General features: G+C 44.3%; 2 protein-coding genes across 4 annotated transcripts in view; both read left to right on the forward strand.

Annotated features, from left to right (window-relative positions):
* LOC133378963 (zinc finger protein 91-like) overlaps positions 1 to 5,199 on the forward strand; it is a 30,317-nt gene extending 25,118 nt beyond the window's left edge. The window contains exons 9-11 of the mRNA XM_061613575.1: positions 282 to 364; positions 835 to 961; positions 2,458 to 5,199. Coding sequence (XP_061469559.1) covers positions 282 to 364; positions 835 to 961; positions 2,458 to 3,842 — 1,595 coding nt within the window. The 3' untranslated portion in view covers positions 3,843 to 5,199. The remainder of the gene's footprint in view (positions 1 to 281; positions 365 to 834; positions 962 to 2,457) is intronic.
* A 1,738-nt stretch (positions 5,200 to 6,937) lies between these two features.
* On the forward strand, positions 6,938 to 17,249 carry LOC133381596 (zinc finger protein OZF-like). 3 transcript variants are annotated; one of them, XM_061620917.1, is made up of 7 exons: positions 6,962 to 7,010; positions 8,375 to 8,627; positions 8,873 to 9,390; positions 9,559 to 9,640; positions 9,949 to 10,031; positions 10,319 to 10,445; positions 11,928 to 17,249. In XM_061620917.1, exons 3-7 carry the CDS (start codon positions 8,974 to 8,976, stop codon positions 13,079 to 13,081), a joined length of 1,863 nt encoding a protein of 620 aa, XP_061476901.1. In that variant the 5' UTR covers positions 6,962 to 7,010; positions 8,375 to 8,627; positions 8,873 to 8,973; the 3' UTR covers positions 13,082 to 17,249. The 3 variants fall into 3 exon arrangements, with proteins under 3 accessions (XP_061476903.1, XP_061476900.1, XP_061476901.1); XM_061620916.1 differs by lacking the exon at positions 8,375 to 8,627 and having other exon boundaries at positions 6,958 to 7,010; XM_061620919.1 differs by lacking the exons at positions 8,375 to 8,627; positions 8,873 to 9,390 and having other exon boundaries at positions 6,938 to 7,010.
* Positions 17,250 to 18,658: the final 1,409 nt, after the last annotated feature.

The raw sequence follows: 18,658 nt of genomic DNA on the forward strand, positions 1-18,658 counted from the left end.
GAGTCCTTTCTTCATGTGTGGCCAGGCATTTCTCTCCAGCCTTTTCCACTGCTGCAGACATCTCTTTTACAGAACACTCCACTACTGTGTATATGAGAACCAGTGCTTTGATATGGGGCCATGAGCCCAAGATGGGGGGCAGGTATTTCCCCATGACTGAAGTATAAAAAGGGCACAGTCAACAAATAAGACTTTTTCTAAGGCCCTGTTAGACTTAACACCCCTTAACCTTTGAGACCAGCACGTGCTGCTGGCTTCTCACTTATCTTTGTCTCGCACAGGAGATGGAGTGATGCCGGCAAGACTTCCTCAGCCATCCTTTCTCTGTGGCGGAGGGGAAGCAGCTGCTGTGGGATTGGATCAGGTAGGGGGAAGGATCAGTGGGGGGAGAAGGCTGGGGACAGCTAGGGCGCCTCTGTTCCCTCCTCACTGCCCTGAGCCTGAGCGAATTTCTCTACTCCGCTTTGCCTCTGTCAAATCTGTCCTTAACAAAGGACATTCAAGAAGGTCTAAATCCTGAGAATAATGACCAGCCACCTCACCTGAATGAGCATTGTGGCTGTAGTTGTTGTTAGTATTTTAGTTAAATATCATTTAATGCCAAAATAAGTTTCTAAGCCATTTACAAATTAAAAGAACCAGCTACACAAAGATTAAAACATTTAAACACACAATGAAACAATTCCTTTAAATAGGAATGTCTGGTAAAGCAAATATCTAGTAAAGATTCCTTCTGAGAGGAAGGGTGAGATATAAATTTAATAAATAAATAAAATCAGGAGCAGATCATCTTTATGCTATCTTTGAGGAGGAAATGTTTCCTTTTTCCTTTAGGGCCCAGTGTTCTTTGAGGATGTGGCTGTGCATTTCACGGAGGAGGAGTGGGCCCTGCTGGATCCTGACCAGAGAGCTCTGCATAAGGAAGTAACGGAGGAGAATTGTTGGATCATGGCCTCTCTCGGTAAGGCACCCTGTTGGACCATAATATCTCCTTTGGCATTCAATTATTTATGCATGTGATCAACCCCAATATTCTGATATGGCTCAACAGTGCCACCTAAATCATCTGGGATTGTAAACTCCCCTCAGGTAAGATTGAATGGACAGCTATCTGCCGTATTTTCTCTCAGTACACTTTCTCCAGTTATGCCCTTCTAAGCAATGGTCTGACTGGTCTGAACTGCCCAGGCCTTTTGAAACATAAGTTTCAGAGTTGTTAAGGAAGCGGAAGTAGCCTCTGTCATTTTCTGGTTAGCCAAAGGGACCACTGACATCAGAGATGGAGCGTATTTCATGACTGGGGCAAACAATCGTCCATCTCCAAAAATAAGTGGGTGTTTACTGCTCTCAGGTTCTCCTAAATATGTGAGGGTTTTGGCATTACTGAAACATGTGGTTAGGAGTCAGAAGACCCTCTCTTTCAGGAACCCTGCACATGCTGTCAAATCCAAGACTCTGTTCAAGGAGGTAACTAGTGACGTTATTTATGTTTTGATATTTGGCTTCTCTTGGTTTTATTATTTGGCATTTATCACTATAACTTTGCCCCATATACTAAGATGAATTCAGAGCCGTGTCCTAAATACAGACCAGAGCCATCAGCAGCATTATGGAAGAGCCCTGTCATAACTATTGGCGAATTTTGCCCATTTTTTTCTGTTGTGACAGGCGGCATCTCTCCAAAGTCTCATGCCCAGCTCATCCAGTGCCTCCCTCCAAGATCCTTTTGCTCAAGAGTGGGAAATGGATTCAGCTAGTGGGTTGGATCTTTCCTTCCCCCGCCCCAGTGAGCTAACTAAGATAGCTGGGCAGGGATGACCACCTGTCAATCTGCTGACATCATCATCATCATCATCATCATTATTATTATTATTTATTGCATTTATATACCGCCCCATAGCCGAAGTTCTCTGGGCGGTTTACAGCAATTAAAAACGTTAAAAAAGAAATATACAAATTTAAAAAGCACATTTTTAAAAAGCAATTTAAAAACACGTGCTAAAATGCCTGGGCGAAGAGAAAATGTCATTATGACATCAGACGACAATCTGACAGCGGCTCGCTTACTCCCTTGAAGGGTGGCAGTCAGTGCCAATTTGCAGCTCATTTGTACCTGCCCACACTGGATATGACAAACTTGGGAGGGGGAGCAACCACACAAGTCAAATTAGGCCCCTGCAAGGCCCAATTAGGCTCCCACGCCAGAGGCTTTCTGCGGTGCTTCAGCTGGGAAGTCAGAAATGGGCTGTGGGACCCTCTGCACAACATTTGCCTACACAACGTCTTGTGAAATATGCTATGCTGAGAGCAATTGGCACAAGACTGCCCAAGGAGCTTCATCCCTGAACTGGAAGCTGAACCCAGGTCTCCATTGTCACAAATGTTAATTGGCATTAATCAATAATTTGGGGCCCCATTTCCTCCTGAGGCTCTAATCCATTTCACTCTTCATTGCAGAACCTGACAAATTGCAAACGAAGAGTAAGGGGGACCATGGCAAAATCCACACAATGGAAAAGACATATAAACATTTCGAGTTCAGTCAGAGCTCCTGTCAAAGAATTCACAGTGGGGAGAAATATCAATGCTTGGAATGTGGAAAGAGCTTCAGTCGGTGCTTCACTCTCACTTCCCATAGGAGAATTCACAGTGGGAAGAAACCATATCAATGTTTTGAATGCGGAAACAGCTTCACCTGGAGGAAAAGCCTCTCTTCCCACAAAAGAATTCATACAGGGGAAAAACCTTATCAATGCCTGGAATGTGGAAAGAGCTTCAGGCGGAAGGAAATTCTAACTTCCCATCAGAGAATTCACACAGGAGAGAAACCATATCAGTGCTTGTACTGTGGAAAGAGCTTCAGACAGAGCGCCAATCTCGTTTCCCATGGGAGAATTCACAGTGGGAAGAAACCATATCAGTGTTTCAAATGCGGAAAAAGCTTCATCTTTAAGGCAACTCTCACTGCCCATCAAAGAATTCATTCAGGGGAGAAACCATATCAATGCTTGGAATGTGGAAAGAGATTCAGTCAAAGCTCCAATGTCATTTCCCATCAAAGAATTCATAGTGGGAAGAAACCATATCAGTGCTTGGCATGTGGAAAGAGCTTTAGTCGGAGCGACCATCTCACTTCCCATGAAAGAATTCACAGCGGGGAGAAACCATATCAATGCTTGGAATGTGGAAAGAGCTTCAGACACAGCTCCCACCTCACTTCCCATCAAAGAATTCATACAGGGGAGAAACTATATAAATGCTTGGAATGTGGAAAAAGCTTCACCTCCAAGAGAAGTCTCACTTCCCATGGAAGAATACACACCGGGGAGAAACCATATCAATGCTTGGAATGTGGAAAGAGCTTCTTCTGCAAGGACAGCCTCACAGGTCATCAAAGAGCTCACAACAGGGAGAAAGCATATCATTGCTTGGAATGTGGAAAGAGCTTCTCCCACAAGGACAGACTCACAGGTCATCAAAGAACTCACAGTGGGGAGAATGCATATGAGTGCTTAGAGTGTGGAAAGAGCTTCACCATCAAGTCAAGTTTCACTGCCCATCAAAGAACTCACAGCAGAGGAAAACCGTATCAGTGCCTGGAATGTGGAAAGAACTTCTCCCGTAAGGACCACCTCACTGCCCATCAAAGAACTCACAGTGGGGAGAGACCATATCAATGCTTAGAATGTGGAAAGAGCTTCACTCAGAGCTCCAACCTCATCTCCCATCAAAGAATTCATACAGGGGAGAAACCTTATCAGTGCTTGGAATGTGGAAAGGGCTTGAGCTGCAAGAAAAGTCTCGCTTCCCATCAAAGAATTCATACAGCGGAGAAACCATAAATACAACGGCAGCTGGCAGGCACTGGACATGTCAGGGCTGCTGAGAGGTCATTGAGGCATGGCCAGTAAGTTTGCTCTCTTGCAAGTTACTGTGGGCACTTAAGGACTGCAATTGTGCAAATACTTGGCATCTAACTAAACTGAAAAGAGTCTCATTTGGTTCAGAAGTGGTCCCCAGATCTTCTCATGGGCTGGCTTAGAAAGAAAAAAGTACATGTTCTCCCTCCTCAAAAGTTTGGATATAAATTTATTAAATAACAAACCAAGAATATCTGCAGAAAGCCATACAAGTGTAAAGGAGGGTTCGCCTTCTGCCCACCCATTTGTGATAACTGCAGTGAAGGGGAAAATACCAAGCCCAAACCTTAAACACACACACAAGCTCAGCCCTTTTCTTTTCATTTTTTCTTTTAAATCTGTTTATTTTCAAAAACATAAAATATGAACATCAGCAGTGATAAACTTAATTACGATAGGAAGTGAGATGCAAAGGCAAATATGATTGTACTGCTTACATTGGCTCGCCATCATCCAATTACACTCTTGTTAACAACAATCAGTTTCATTTTATTTTCCAGCTCTCGTGTCATTTCAAAAAAGTTTAACCCAGGCACATCGGTCCACAAAAGACCATGTGTGTTCAGGGTTTCCCAGTCATGTTCCTTGCAGGCTAGATATTTACTAAAGCAAAACCTGGTTGCATAAAACATGGCTTTAAAGTGTGGGTTTCGAAGGGCCCATATTTGTTTTGATAGTTTCTCCATTAGGGCTATAAATGATTTGTTGGTACCAGTAGTCCATCATATTAGTGTCCAGTGTTTTCCAGTATTTTGTGATGGTTAGATGAGCAGCTATCCACAAAAATCTCAGGAGATCCTTATGTATTATGTTTTTCCCAGGATCATCAAAGATGGAAAGCAGTGGCATTTGTGGGTCTAGTGTTAAAGTCTGAGAAGCAATTCAACCCATTTCGTGGAAAATACATTTCCAAAAAGTTTGAATAAAAGGACAGCACTACCATATGTGGAAAAATGTACCTAGCTCCCCACATCCTGTCCAGCATGATGGATATACAGATTTCATGGGTTTTGCTTAGGATGTGGAGAGTTAGGTACCATCTTTGTTTAATTTTTTAAGTGTTTTCCCTCAGATGTTCTGAGGTTGAGTGGAAAGGTATTCTTCCTCATGTACTTGCCCATTTAGTCTGATCTATGGGTCTGATCTAAATCCTGTTCCCATAATGCCTTTAGTCCTTCCTTAGAACCCGTCATATTCCTGAATACAATATTGTGTATAGTAGTAAGTAGGATTTTGTCATTGAATGAATTGTGTAACGATAAAGTCTCAAAGCTTGTTACTGCTCTTGTGGCCTGTGTTTTTATTTCTGATCTAGATATAAAATGTAAGATTTGGTGTATCTGAAATGGTGTGAGGGAGTTCCTTAAGTTTTCCCAGTATTTGATCACTAGCCAATGTGCTGTGTGTGCATGTGGAGTGTACAGGGTTGAGCAGATGCTGGGGATGTGTGTGACAATCCCACATGTGTAAGACGAAGAAGGCCCCTGTCTGCAGCCAAGCCTGAGATGAGCCGATCAAGGAGCTGATGGCTGATTCAGGAAGGAGTGTGCACGGAAACCCATGTGAAAGGGAATGTTTTTTTCCCTTTGTTTTAGCATCGGATTCTCAGGAAAACCTCTTCCTGACATTTGTTATTTATTTATTAAATTTATATCCTGCCCTTCCAGGAAGAGCCCAGGTCTGTCCTGCATTTGATTCCTTTCATTAAGATCTTTGACTCAGTTCTCAGCAGTGCTTTCTGTTCAGTCTCAAAAGATCCCATTCCAAGTCTGGGGGAGGGGGGGGAAGTTGCATGTCTGAATGGGGACACGTGTCAATGAGTGTTATAACACCACTGCCTGATTCTTGGGGGGTGGGGCATTCACTTAGAATTACAAGTGCAATTGAGGACACTGAAATAAACTCAGCATCGGAGGCCTACTTTCTCTCTCTCTCTCTCTCTCTCTCTCTCTCTCTCGGGGGGCCTCCTGGCTTTGCAGTGGAAGAGAGCAAGAGAGCATCTCCATCCCCCAATTTGGGTGCTGTGGTGGATCCCAAATGGATCAGATGCACAGACACCCCCCATGTATCCTCTCCCCTGCAGCCCTGGGACCCTCCCGTTACCCAAACGCACAAAATAGGGGTGGGAGAAGAAGACTCATCCATGCAGCACTCTGGAGAGATTAATACCATTTCCCCCTCCAGGAGGGAGAAGCCAGGAGGTAGGGAAGTGCTTCTGCTCTGGAGGACCCACCCCTTCCCTCTTTCCCTTCCTCTCTAGGAATCTTGTTCAGTTCACTACTTTAACCCTTCGAATCCAGATGAAACAAAATTTCTACACGCTTTCGTCTCGCTGAGATCCACGGGAGTTCAAAGCAGCAAAAAAGTGTTTTTTTTTGTGGCACCTTAAAAGAGTAAAAGACTGATGGTGTCAGAAGCTCTCGTGGGCTGCAGTCTCCTTCCTCGGATGCACGGCATGCTAGTTGCAAGTTCTGCATTCACAGTGTTGTCCATGGAACGCAATGCAACTAAAAACAAAAGCGGATAAGAGAAAAATCAACTCATTCGAAATGTGGTGTTGGAGGAGAGCTTTGTGCATACCATGGACTGCGAAAAAGACAAATAATTGGGTGTTAGAACAAATTAAACCAGAACTGTCACTAGAAGCTAAAATGATGAAACTGAGGTTATCATACTTTGGACACATCATGAGAAGACATGATTCATCAGAAAAGACAATAATGCTGGAAAAAACAGAAGGGAGTAGAAAAAGAGGAAGGCCAAACAAGAGATGGATTGATTCCATAAAGGAAGCCATAGACCTGAACTTAGAACATCTCAACAGGGTGGTTCATGACAGGTGCTACTGGAGGTCATTGATTCATAGGGTCGCCAAGTCGTAATCGACTTGAAGGCACATAACAACAGTACACAATATTTTATTCATTCCTCTGGATTGGAAGGGTTAAAGTGAACTAAACTGGCTTCCTAGAGAGGAAGGAAACGAGGTAAGGGTGAGGGTGGGTCCTCCAGAGCAGAAGCTCCTCCTCCTTCCTGGCTTCTCCCTGCTGGAGGGGGAAAAGGGCTTCGTCTCTCGCGAGGGCTGCATAGGTGAGTCTCCTCCTCCCACCCCCTATTTTGTGCATTTGGGTGATGGGGGCCCCCAGGGCTGCAGGGGGAGGATGCATGGGGGGTCCTGTGCATCTGATCCATTCGGGATCCACCACAACACCCAAATTGTGGGATGGAGATGCTCTCTCACTCTCTTCCTCTGCAAAGCCAGGAGGGCCCCTTGGTGCATGTTTTGGGGAGGGGGCACATAAAGTAAGTCTGCAATGCTGAGTTGTCCTCAGCGGAAGTACCTCTTCCGCGGCACTTTGATGAGAATTTACGCCCCACCATTCATCAGGCTGTGGCGTTCTCAAGCCTCATGGCTGACTCGCATGTGCCCATTCAGACGCACACTGCTGAGTGCTAGGTAGGGTCTTTGAAGGCTGACTAGAAAGCGCTCCTAAAAGTAACTTTAATCGAAGGAACCAAATGCAGGAGAGATCCCGGCTGAAAGTAGACAGACCTATGAAATGGGGTGGGGGGTGGAACCAAGAAAGCAAGAATGTCCGGGCCCTCCATGCTTCAATATCTACATTCCCCTCTGATACTGACACGCATGTGCTCGTTCAGACATGCAAACCCTCCCCCCCCCAACCCAAGACTTAGAAAGGGATCTTTTCAGATTGGATAGAAAGCAGTGCTGAGAATTCTGTGTCAAAGCTATTAATCGGAGGAATCAACTGTAAGAGAGACCCAGAGGGAAAGTAAACAAATCTATTGTAGTAAATGGAAATTAAAGCAACACTGATTTTTTAAATTATTTTTATTGGTGTTGCTGTTATTAAATTGATATACCACTTTATTGTCAAGATGGTTTCTGAGTGGTTTCCGAGCATAAAATCAATTACAAAAATATAAACAAACACATAATGAAAAATAACGTAAAATAGCGAATCAGTTTCATCAAAACCTAAAAAGTAAACATCAACATTTAAAATGTATAAGTAAACAAGCCCATTTAAACAGCACAGACTAACAGACCAACCCAAACCACGATGGGGCACAACTCAGCAGCATAAACCCCACAGAATCTGCAGCCCCATCGCTCACACCTGCCAGAGCACAAGGGTGGGAAGAGAAAAAAAAGCTTCTGCCTGCAGTTTTGGTGGCCTTCGTGAAATACTGTGGCAAGGATATGTGAAATGGCCGGTGTGAGAGTAACATGAGTTGCTGTGAGAGGAATAAAAACCTCCATATACAGAAGCACTATACCAGATCTCAGATGCAGGGAAGAAAGGTCATTTTGTTTTTCAGTAAGTAGTTAAAAATAAATCTAAATAAACTGTATGCAAGTCAGAATGAATGAACCAAGATTTCTTCAGCTGTGTGACAGCCTTTGTCTATCCCAACTTCAATGTAATTAGGGTAGGTGACCCTGGAGGAGAAGATTACAGCAATTGCTTGGGATCACAGAGGAACCTAGAAAGATAGGAAGCTGCCTTATACCAAGTCAGACCATTGGGCCATCCATCTCACTATTGTCAACCATCACTGGCAGCAACTCCTCAGGGTTTCAGACAGGTGACATCCTGCCCTACTTGGAGATCCTTGAAACTGACCCTGGGATCTTCTTCCAGGAAGGCTGAGAGAGGGAGGCTGCACGGTGGGGAAAGAATGGTAAGAGACAGTTCAGGAGGAGAGACGCTGCACCTTGTGACCCTCAGTCCTACTGAAGGCTTTGATTTGTGGCACTTGTCATGTGGAAGAATGTTACCCTCTCCCGCAAATGTCCAACATTTTGTTTTAGTATCAGCATTCACCAGGCTCACTTTAAAGGAGGAAGACCTGGTTGCTAGCCAGAATCGTCCATGCTTTTTCCTCTCCTGAAAGTGTAGTAAGAGAACAATGTATTGACTTTGCAGAACTTGGTCGCACCTCTAATTAGGAGGCCAAAAAGCCAGAATTGGCAGGAAACAAAAGAGTTCCTTCAGCCTCTTGGAGGCTTTTCTAGAGCAGATCACAGATGGATGGGGAAGACTCATCTGGCTCAGAAGCAGGAAGAGGCTCCCATATCACCCAGGCTGGGAGCAGTGGGGGACTCTGGGGAAGAACCATGCAGACGGTCTTGGGTGAGGAGGACACACTCAGCTCAGATGTGCAGCGGCAACAGTTCAGGCATTTCCGCTACCAGGAGGCCAAGGGACCCCGAGAGGTTTGTAGCCGACTGCACCGTCTCTGCCGGCAGTGGCTGAAGCCAGAACGACACACAAAGAGTGAGATCCTGGACCTTGTGATCCTGGAGCAGTTCTTGGCTGTCCTTCCACCAGAGATGGAGAACTGGGTGAGGGAATGTGGAGCGGAGACCACTTCCCAGGCAGTGGCCCTGGCCGAAGGTTTCCTCCTGAGCTGGGCAGAGGACAAGAAGCAGGCGGAGCAGCAGGTGAGAGAGAGTTTCATACTTGTAGTTCCAAAGGGCTCAGAATGTGACAGAGGGAATCCCCAAATTGCCCAGCATCTCTCTCTCTCCCTGTGTGTGTGTGTGTCTGTAAAACATCCAAGGAAGGATATCCAGAACAATAAACCTCTTCAATACTTGCTGCTATTTCAGAGAAAGGACCCGTTTTCAGAAATGGCCACTGCTTTCCTTGAGGCAGAGAGGACTTCATTGGATACCATACAGAGGCCTCTGGGTAAGGATTAATGGGATATATCACAATTCGGTCTCCCTCTTTGCATTTTGAAATAAATCCATGGAATCCTTTACTGGTTCCCTTATGTACAACACTTGACAACTTTATATGTGAGAACCAAGGCTTTGATATGGGGCCAGGGGCCCAAATGGGGAGACTGGTGTTTTTACACGACTGAAATATAAAATGGATACAAACCCTCAGCAGATACGACTTCTTCTGAGGCCCACGCGTGGTTAGCCAGGCATTGCTTCACCTCCGAGACCAGCACATTCTACTGGTTTCCCACTTACCTTTGTCTCTCACAGGAGATGGAGTGATGCTGGCAAGGCCTCCTCAGCCGTCTCTTCCTTGTGACTATGGAGAACCAGCTTCTGTGGCACTGGATCAGGTAGGGGGAAGGATCAGTGGGGAGAGAGAGGCTGGGGGCTGCCAGGATGCCTCTGTTCCCTGCTCACCTTCCTGGCTCTGAACAAACCTCTCCTGCTCTTTGCCCCTGTCAAAGTTGTTCAGCTGTGAACACAAGATTAAAATATTATTAAAATACACAATTTATTTATTATTTCAATTTATATTGAAATAAAACAATCCCATTAGTACAGGTTACCTAGTAAAACAATTAGTAGTAGATAATCTTTGTGCTACCTGTGAGGATGAAATGCTTCCCTTTTCTTTTAGGGTCCAGTGTCCTATGAGGATGTGGCTGTGAATTTCACGGAGGAGGAGTGGGCCCTGCTGGATCCTGACCAGAGAGTTCTGCATAAAGAAGTCATGGAGGAGAACTGCAAGATTGTGGCCTCTCTTGGTAAGGCTCCATGTTGGATGATAATATATGTTGTGAAATTCAATTATTTATATATCTGATGAACCCCAATATTCTGATCTGGCTCAACAGCGCCACCTACAGCATCTGGGATTGTCACCCCCTTGCAGGTAACTGGCAGCTATCTACTGTATTGTCTCTCAGTATACTTTCTCCAGTTATGGCCTTCTAAGCCATGGTCAGACGGGTCTGAGCTGCCCAGGCCTTTTGAAATGTAAGTTTCAGAGTTGTTAAGGAAGCGGAAGTAGCCTCTGTCATTTTCTGGTTAGCCAAAGGGACCACTGACATCAGAGATGGAGCATATTTCATGACTGGGGCAAACAATCGTCCATCTCCAAAAATAAGTGGGTGTTTACTGCTCTCAGGTTCTCCTAAATATGTGAGGGTTTTGGCATTACTGAAACATGTGGTTAGGAGTCAGAAGACCCTCTCTTTCAGGAACCCTGCACATGCTGTCAAATCCAAGACTCTGTTCAAGGAGGTAACTTAGCCAGTGACATTAGATTGACGGCATTGATTTTATTTACAAACCTGTGTTGTGTTTGATTGTTGTCTCCCTTTCCTTCCATTTCCTTCTCCCGCTCCGGAAAAAAATTATTTATGTTTTGATATTTGGCTTCTCTCGGTTTTATTATTTGGCATTTATCACTATAACTTTGCCCCATGTGCTAAGATGAATTTGGAGCCGTGTCCTAAATACAGACCAGAGCCATCGGAAGTATGATGGAAGAGCCCTGTCATAACTATTGACCAATTTTGCCCATTTTTTTCTGTTGTGACAGGCGGCATCTCTCCAAAGTCTCACGCCCAGCACATCCAGTGCCTCCCTCCAAGATCGTTTGGTTCAGGATTGGGAAATAGATTCAGTTGGTGGGTTGGATCCTTCCTTCCCCTGCCCCAGTGAGCTAATTTAGACAGCTAGGCAGGGATGACCACCTGTCAATCTGCTGACATCACTATGACATCAGATGACCACTTGAAAGTGGCTCACTGACCTCTAATATGCAGTCCCATTCATACCTGTCCACATTGGATGTGACATGTTTGGGGGCAAAAAACCATGTAGGTCAAGTTAGGCCCCCCTGCAAGGCCTAATGAGGCTCCTGGACCAGAATTTTTCCATTGCTGCTTCAGCTGGAGAAGTCAGGGGTTGGCCTTGAGGCCTTCTGTGTGCAAATGACATCCACATACATTGAATGATGGAGCCTAACCTTTTTGTCATATTTTTATATTTCCATTGCTCATAACTGTTCAGAAGACAATGCATGTTGTTATTTCATTTACCTGCACAACAGTCTTGTGAGGTATGCTGAGAGCAATTGACACGAGACAACACAAGGAGCTTAATCTCTGAAATGGAAGCTGAAACCGGGTCTCCATTGCCAAAACGTTAATTTACATTATTCATTAATTTGGGGCTCCGTTTCCCCCTAAGGCTCTAATTAGTTTCTCTCTTCATTGCAGAAGGAGGTGAACTGCAAACCAAGAATAAGGGAGACCCTGATAAAATCAGCACTGTGGAGAAGCCATATAAATATTTGGAGTGTGGAGAGAGCTTCAGTCAGAGCTCCTATCAAAGAATTCACACAGCGGAGAAACCCTATCAATGCTTAGAATGTGGAAAGAGGTTCGGTCTGAACAAAGACCTTGTTTGTCATAAAAAAATTTACACTAGAGAGAATCCATTTCATTGTTTGCAAGATGGAAAGAAGTTTAGGTGGAAGGAAAGCCTCACTTTCCATCAGAGAATTCATACCAGAGAAAAACTATATCAATGCTTGGTTTGTGGTAGAAGCTTTAATACAGGCATAGACTACTGTCATCATCAAAGAATTCACAGTGCGGACAAGCCATTTCAATGCTTGGAATGTGGAAAGAACTTCAGTCAGAGCTCCAATCTCATTTCCCATCAAAGAATTCACAGCAGGGAAAAACCATATCAGTGCTTGGAATGTGGAAAGAGCTTTAGCCAGAGCTCCAATCTCACTTCCCATCAAAGTATTCACACAGGGGACAAACCATATCAGTGCTTGGAATGTGGAAACTGCTTCACCTGCAAGGCCAGCCTTACTTACCATCAAAGAATTCATACAGGGGAGAAGCCATATCAGTGCTTGGAATGTGGAAAGAGCTTCAGAGACAGCTCCCACCTCACTTCCCATGAAAGAATTCACAGTGGAGAGAAACCATATAAATGCTTGGAATGTGGAAAGAGCTTCAGTCGGAGCTCCAATCTCACCTCCCATGAAAGAATTCACAGCTTGGAGAAACCATATCAATGCATGGAATGTGGAAAGAGCTTCAATCAGAGCTCCAATCTCACTACCCATCAAAGTATTCACACAGGGGAGAAACCATATCAGTGCTTAGAATGTGGAAAGAGGTTCCGTCTGAACAAAGACCTTGTTTGTCATCATAAAATTCACACCAGGGAGAAATCGTATCAGTGTTTGGAAGATGGAAAGAGGTTTAATCAGAGCTCCCACCTCACTTCTGTTAACACACGTGTCTATTGGGAACCTGAGTGTGTGAACCTGCCACCCACGTGTCCCATTAAACACGCCTCCTTGAGAGGAGGGGAATCTTTTGCTAGGGATAAACCAAGTGCTTTGCTCTGAAATGTGCCTAAATGGTGTAACCCAAGAAATGCAGGTCCAAACAGGCTAAAGCAAAGCTTTCTTTTACTGAGAGAAAAGAGAAGAATAGCGATACAAAAGGACTGGGTGCATGGCAGCATTTCCCATTAGTACTCTAACCCAAACTAAAGAGATAAAAGGTCTCTACTGCTATAAGGAATGACAGGTAGCAGAGATTACCTATCCTAGGCCCAAGGAGTGGGCAGTGGGATTCAGCTGAAGTGACATGAAGGAGCCAAAAAGGAAGAAGGACCCTCTTTGCCTCAAGGTTTGCACCGAGACACAGACTCCTTCCTGAACTGTCGCCTGCAGTCCTGCGCTGTGCTCATTGAGAGCGTAGTTACATGTTGGAGCTCAGAATCTCTATCTTGGGTCTCAAATCCTGCTCTTAAATACACTTTCCCTCTTACAAATCAACGTGAAAAGAAAGGGTCTGGGGATGAGGTGATCTCACATTGTGTGTGTGTTTCTTACTGACACTCAGAAAAACTAAGGCTACTTTCTAATGCTTTCTGTAAACAATGGGATCATCCTGCTAAGCTTGAGGGAAGCCTGCCAAGGACGAGGATAACATTTAATTCAGTGTCTTCTTGTTCCTCTTTGGTTGCCAACAAAATGGCCTTGCTTCTGTCCTCTCACAGCACTTCAGGAAGGCACAACAGGAGGTATGGGGTGGGAAGTGTAGTCCAGAATACTTGCCATCCCTTTGAGTCTCAATGAACCAAATTGGAGGTTAGCCAGAGCACTCCTAACATTTCCCATGGAAGAATTCACAGCAGAGAAAAAACATTATCAGTGCTGAAAATGTGGGAAAAGCTTCAGTCGGAGAGGCAATCTCACTTTCTATGAAAAGCTTCACAACGGGGAGAAACCATATCCGTGTTTGGAATGTGGACAGAGATTCAGCTCAAGGGAAAATTATACTTGCCATCAAATAGTTCATACAGGAGAGAAACCCTATCAGTGCTTTGAATGCGGAAAGAGCTTCACCACCAAAGGAAATTTCACTTCCCATCAAAGAGTTCCCAGCAGGGAGAAGCCATAAAAGCAGTCGCAGCTGGTGGTCACTGGACCTGGCAGGGCTGCTAAGAGGTCCGTGAGGCACGGTTTGCGGGTTTGCCAAGGCTTGGTCAAGTTGCTCTGTTGCAAAGGGACTGTGGGCACTTAAGCATTACAACTGTACAATTACATACTAAAGTGAAAAGTGGCTCATTTGGTTCAGAAGTCCCTGCTGTCCCTGTCGCTTCTCTGCTAGGAGAAAAATTGTGTGGCCTTCATCTGTTCTCATTCTTTCCCCATCCTCTGTTGCAAACAAACGGTGGACACTTAAACATTACAGTTGTGCACATGATGTATCACTGAACACCAAAGTCCGGATCGTTCAGACCATGGTATTCCCGATCTCTATGTATGGATGTGAAAGTTGGACAGTGAAAAAAGAGGATAAGAGAAAAATCAACTCATTTGAAATGTGGTGCTGGAGGAGAGCTTTGTGCATACCATGGACTGTGAAAAAGTCAAATAATTGGGTGTTAGAACAAATTAAACCAGAACTGTCACTAGAAGCTAAAATGATGAAACTGAGGTTATCCTACTTTGGGCACATCATGAGAAGACAGGATTTGATTCCACAAAGGAAGCCACAGACCTGAACTTACAAGATCTGAACAGGGTGGTTCATGACAGATGCTCTTGGAGGTCACTGATTCATAGGGTCGCCATAAGTCGTAATCGACTTGAAGGCAAATAAAAACAACAAAACATGCTTAGCACTTAAATGTCTAACTTTGTTTCAGAATTGCTGTCACAATTTCTAGCGTGGGATCATGCCGCAATAACCTTGCATTACACAGAAGTAAGCCTCACTGAATTACATACGGATTTTTCGCTGATAATTAGGATTGTACCTTGAATTGATTAGGCTTAAAGGTGCCACTTAGGACTGTTGAGGAAGGTCCCCATAAATTTCCAGACCTGCGGGAGAAGATTATTCCTATCCCCCAGTTCATTTAATTTTTATGTCTTCTTTCCAGAATGTAGAATAAGATGGAGGTTTTATTTTGTACGTCGCCCAGAGTGGCTGGATAACCAGTCAGATGGGCGACAATAAATTTAATAATAATAATAATAATAATAATAATAATATTAAGTGGCCTAGGACCTGATCCGGGTTAAAATCACCACTTGGCCATGAAGCTGAGTGTGTGACCTTTGACCAATTATTGTCTCTCAGCCTAACCTACCTCACAGGATTGTTGTGAGGATAACATTAGAGGAAAGAGACCCATGAAAGGTGGAACAGATATAAGTGCAGGCCTGTAACCAGGGTGGGGCAAATGGGTGTGCATTGTTTTCTTTTTAATTCATGAGATGACAGACGACAACCGCTATGTAAAGAATGACAGCTTGTTTTAAGGACAGGAACAATTTGAGAATAGGACCCTCTGAAAAATTTGGGGAATAAGGCAGGGAGAGTGCACAACAAACGCCCAGAGCTTGGAAAAGTTACTTTTTTGAACTACAACTCCCATCAGCCCCAGCCAGCATGGCCACTGGATTGGGCTGATGGGAGTTGTAGTTCAAAAAAGTAACTTTTCCAAGCTCTGCGAAAGCCTCATTTGGAAGAGCCCCCAAAAGTCTGCTCACTCAAAAATTTCCCTCACTGAGGGTGGATTTTTCATGATCACAATCACCATATAATTACTAAAGTGATTCTGTGGAAAAAATCACAGCCTGTATAGTAACATGAGCCTTAAAGAGTTATATATTAGAACTTTGTATTATCTGCTAGAGTTCGACTCCACTCCTTGGACCTTTTTTGCTCAACTTTTCATTTTCACTTTCTGTTGTGTTTTCTACCCAGCCAGCAATAAAGAAGCATGTTTGTCTGTAGTAAGAAATAAGACTTTGTTTATTCTGCAGCTATTATAATGAGTAGAGCAGGATTGGGTGCTTATTGCTAAAGGGTGAAATAAACAGATAACTTAAAAGTGATCTGAAAGAAGGCTACCCTTTCCTTTGTTAAAGCGTTCACTATACTCACAATCATAGTGGCTATTTGCGTCTTCTTCTTTTGGCTACTTGATGGCAAAGGATGAAATCAGCCCTATAGAAATATTGCTGTGTACACAACAGTTAGTTAGCTGGCTGGCTGAACATCTATGCTGTAACTCAGGTTTAATTTCTGATTTTCCCAATATGTGAAGCTCAGGTCCTGGGCCCAGCGCTCTTCAACATTTTTATTAACGACTTGGATGAGGAGATACAGAGCATGCTTATCAAAGTTGCAGATGATACAAAATTGGGGAGCATAGCTAACACCATGGAAGACAGAAACAAAATTCAAAGGGACCTTGATAGGCTGGAGCATTGGGCTGAAAACAACAGAATGAAATTCAACAGGGATAAATGCAAAGTTCTACACTTAGGAAAAAGAAACCAAATGCACAGTTATAAGATGGGGGATATTTGGCTCAGCAATACGACATGAGAGAAGGATCTTGGAATTGTCGTTGATCACAAGCTGAATATGAGCCAACAGTGGCTGCAAAGAAGTGTGATGTGGCTGCAAAAAAGGCAAATGCTATAATAGGCTGCATTAACATAAGTATAGTTTCCAAATCGCATGAAGTATTAGTTCCCCTCTATTCAGCACTGGCTAGGCCTCATCTTCAATACTACATCCAGTTCTGGTCTCCACTCTTCAAGAAGGATGCAGACAAACTGGAACAGGTTCAGAGGAGGGCAGCAAGGGTGATCAGAGGACTGGAAACAAAGGCCTATGAGGAGAGACTGGAAGAACTGGGCATGTTTAGCCTGGAGAAGAGAAGACTTAAGGGGAGATATGATAGCACTCTTCAAATACATGAAAGGTTGTCACACAGAGGAGGGCCGGGATCTCTTCTCAATCGTCCCAGAGTGCAGGACACGGAACAATGGGCTCAAGTTGCAGGAAGCCAGATTTCGACTGGACATCAGGAAACACTTCCTGTTAGAGCCATATGACAATGGAACCAATTGCCTAGAGAGGTAGTGGGCTGTCTCGGTATAAGATACCTTCATGTCTTTCTATGTCTCTTTATGTCCTCCCCTCCCCAAATACAGCCATGTTGTCCTCCAGTCTCACTTGGACCTACCCTGAGTTAAATAAAGGCCCTCCTTTCATTTGTTCATTCTCTGACTTCTACACAGTTCCTTTATTTAGATTTATTTTTAACCATTTGCTGTAAAGCAAAATAACATTCCGTGCCTGCATCTGAAATCTGGCTGGTATACTGCATCTGTACAGGGAGGTTTTATCTGCATTGTAGGCAGGAAGGGACTTTGGGGGGGGTGCTTTCACTGGAGAACCATGCCCTCACATCCACCTCTCCCTCCACAATTCCTTTCCTATCTAGGAATATTTTTATTCATTTTAACCCTTAGAGAACCAAGCAGAGGGAGGGACTGGCTCTAGGTCAGTGGTAGAGCGCCTACTCTACCTGCAGAAGGCCCCAGAACTTCCAATCCTCCAGCGGCATCTCAAAAAGATTTGAGTGGCAAGTGAGGGGGAAAACTCCCAGGGCGGGAGAAGGCCAGGCAGTGGGACCCCTCTCTCAAAGCCAGTGCCAAAGAGGGATCAGCCCTGACCACAGTGGGGTGTCTTGGACTGGGGCTGCATGCACACCACATACATTTAAAGCATGTTTTACACCCCCCAAAGAACCCTGGGAACTGTAGTTCGTTAAGGGTGCTGGGAGCTGTAGATCTGTAAGAGGTAAACTACAGTTCCCAGGATTGGGGTGAGGGCTACGTGCTCTAAATTTAAATGTTTGGTTTGTATGCCAACTCAGTGACACTTCAGGGTTCCAAACTTCAGGTTCTTTGGTCTGAAGGACCGGACTGCCTAAAACTAATCAGGTTAAAGGTTGCCATATGATTTCTACGCTTGGTTGTTTATAGGCTGGGTTCCACGTTTCCAGATCCAAGCTGGTAAAAGGTGCGCCTAGCCACTGACGTCAGCTGGGCCTCTAGTGACAGAGATGGATCCAGGAGCTCTTCCAGACCATGAGCTTCCTCCTTTGTAAGCGGCAAACCAACTAAAACATCTCAAGACAACTCCAGTACAGATTCAGATAAATGTATGGTGTGCATGTTCTGCCGGTGACACTTCAGGATCCCGAACTTCAGGTTCTTTGGTCTGAAGGACTGGACTGCCTTTAACTAATCAGGTTTAAAAGCCAGGTGGTCGGTATAGGGCATTATCTTCGCTTTTTGGGGGGAGGGTGAGAGAGTTTTATGTTGTAGCTGGCTAGCACAAGAATTTGCTTTGAGCTGCACAGCACAGTTTTATAAGATGTTAGTTTAATGTTAATGCTTAAGGATACAACATAATGACAACATTTTAAAATGTACGCAAAGCGCGTTATATGGAATGTGGTCTTTAAAAGTATTCTGGTTATGTGTCAGACCATGGTGTTATCTCTGTGTTAATTGATTTTAGTTTGTTTTAATGTTTGTAGCTCCTGAAGGATTATTCCGAAACGCGTCGAGCTCACAATAAATCTCCTCAGCACCAGA

Source organism: Rhineura floridana, chromosome 3, assembly GCF_030035675.1.
Source record: "Rhineura floridana isolate rRhiFlo1 chromosome 3, rRhiFlo1.hap2, whole genome shotgun sequence".
Lineage (NCBI taxonomy): Eukaryota > Metazoa > Chordata > Lepidosauria > Squamata > Rhineuridae > Rhineura > Rhineura floridana.

Coding starts and splice junctions, on each gene's coding strand:
- LOC133381596 (XM_061620916.1), top strand. CDS start 8,974: ATGGATGGGGAAGACTCATCTGGCTCAGAAGCAGGAAGAGGCTCCCAT. Junction 9,641..9,948: donor TACCATACAGAGGCCTCTGG/GTAAGGATTAAT, acceptor TGTCTCTCACAG/GAGATGGAGTGATGCTGGCA. Junction 10,032..10,318: donor CTTCTGTGGCACTGGATCAG/GTAGGGGGAAGG, acceptor CTTTTCTTTTAG/GGTCCAGTGTCCTATGAGGA.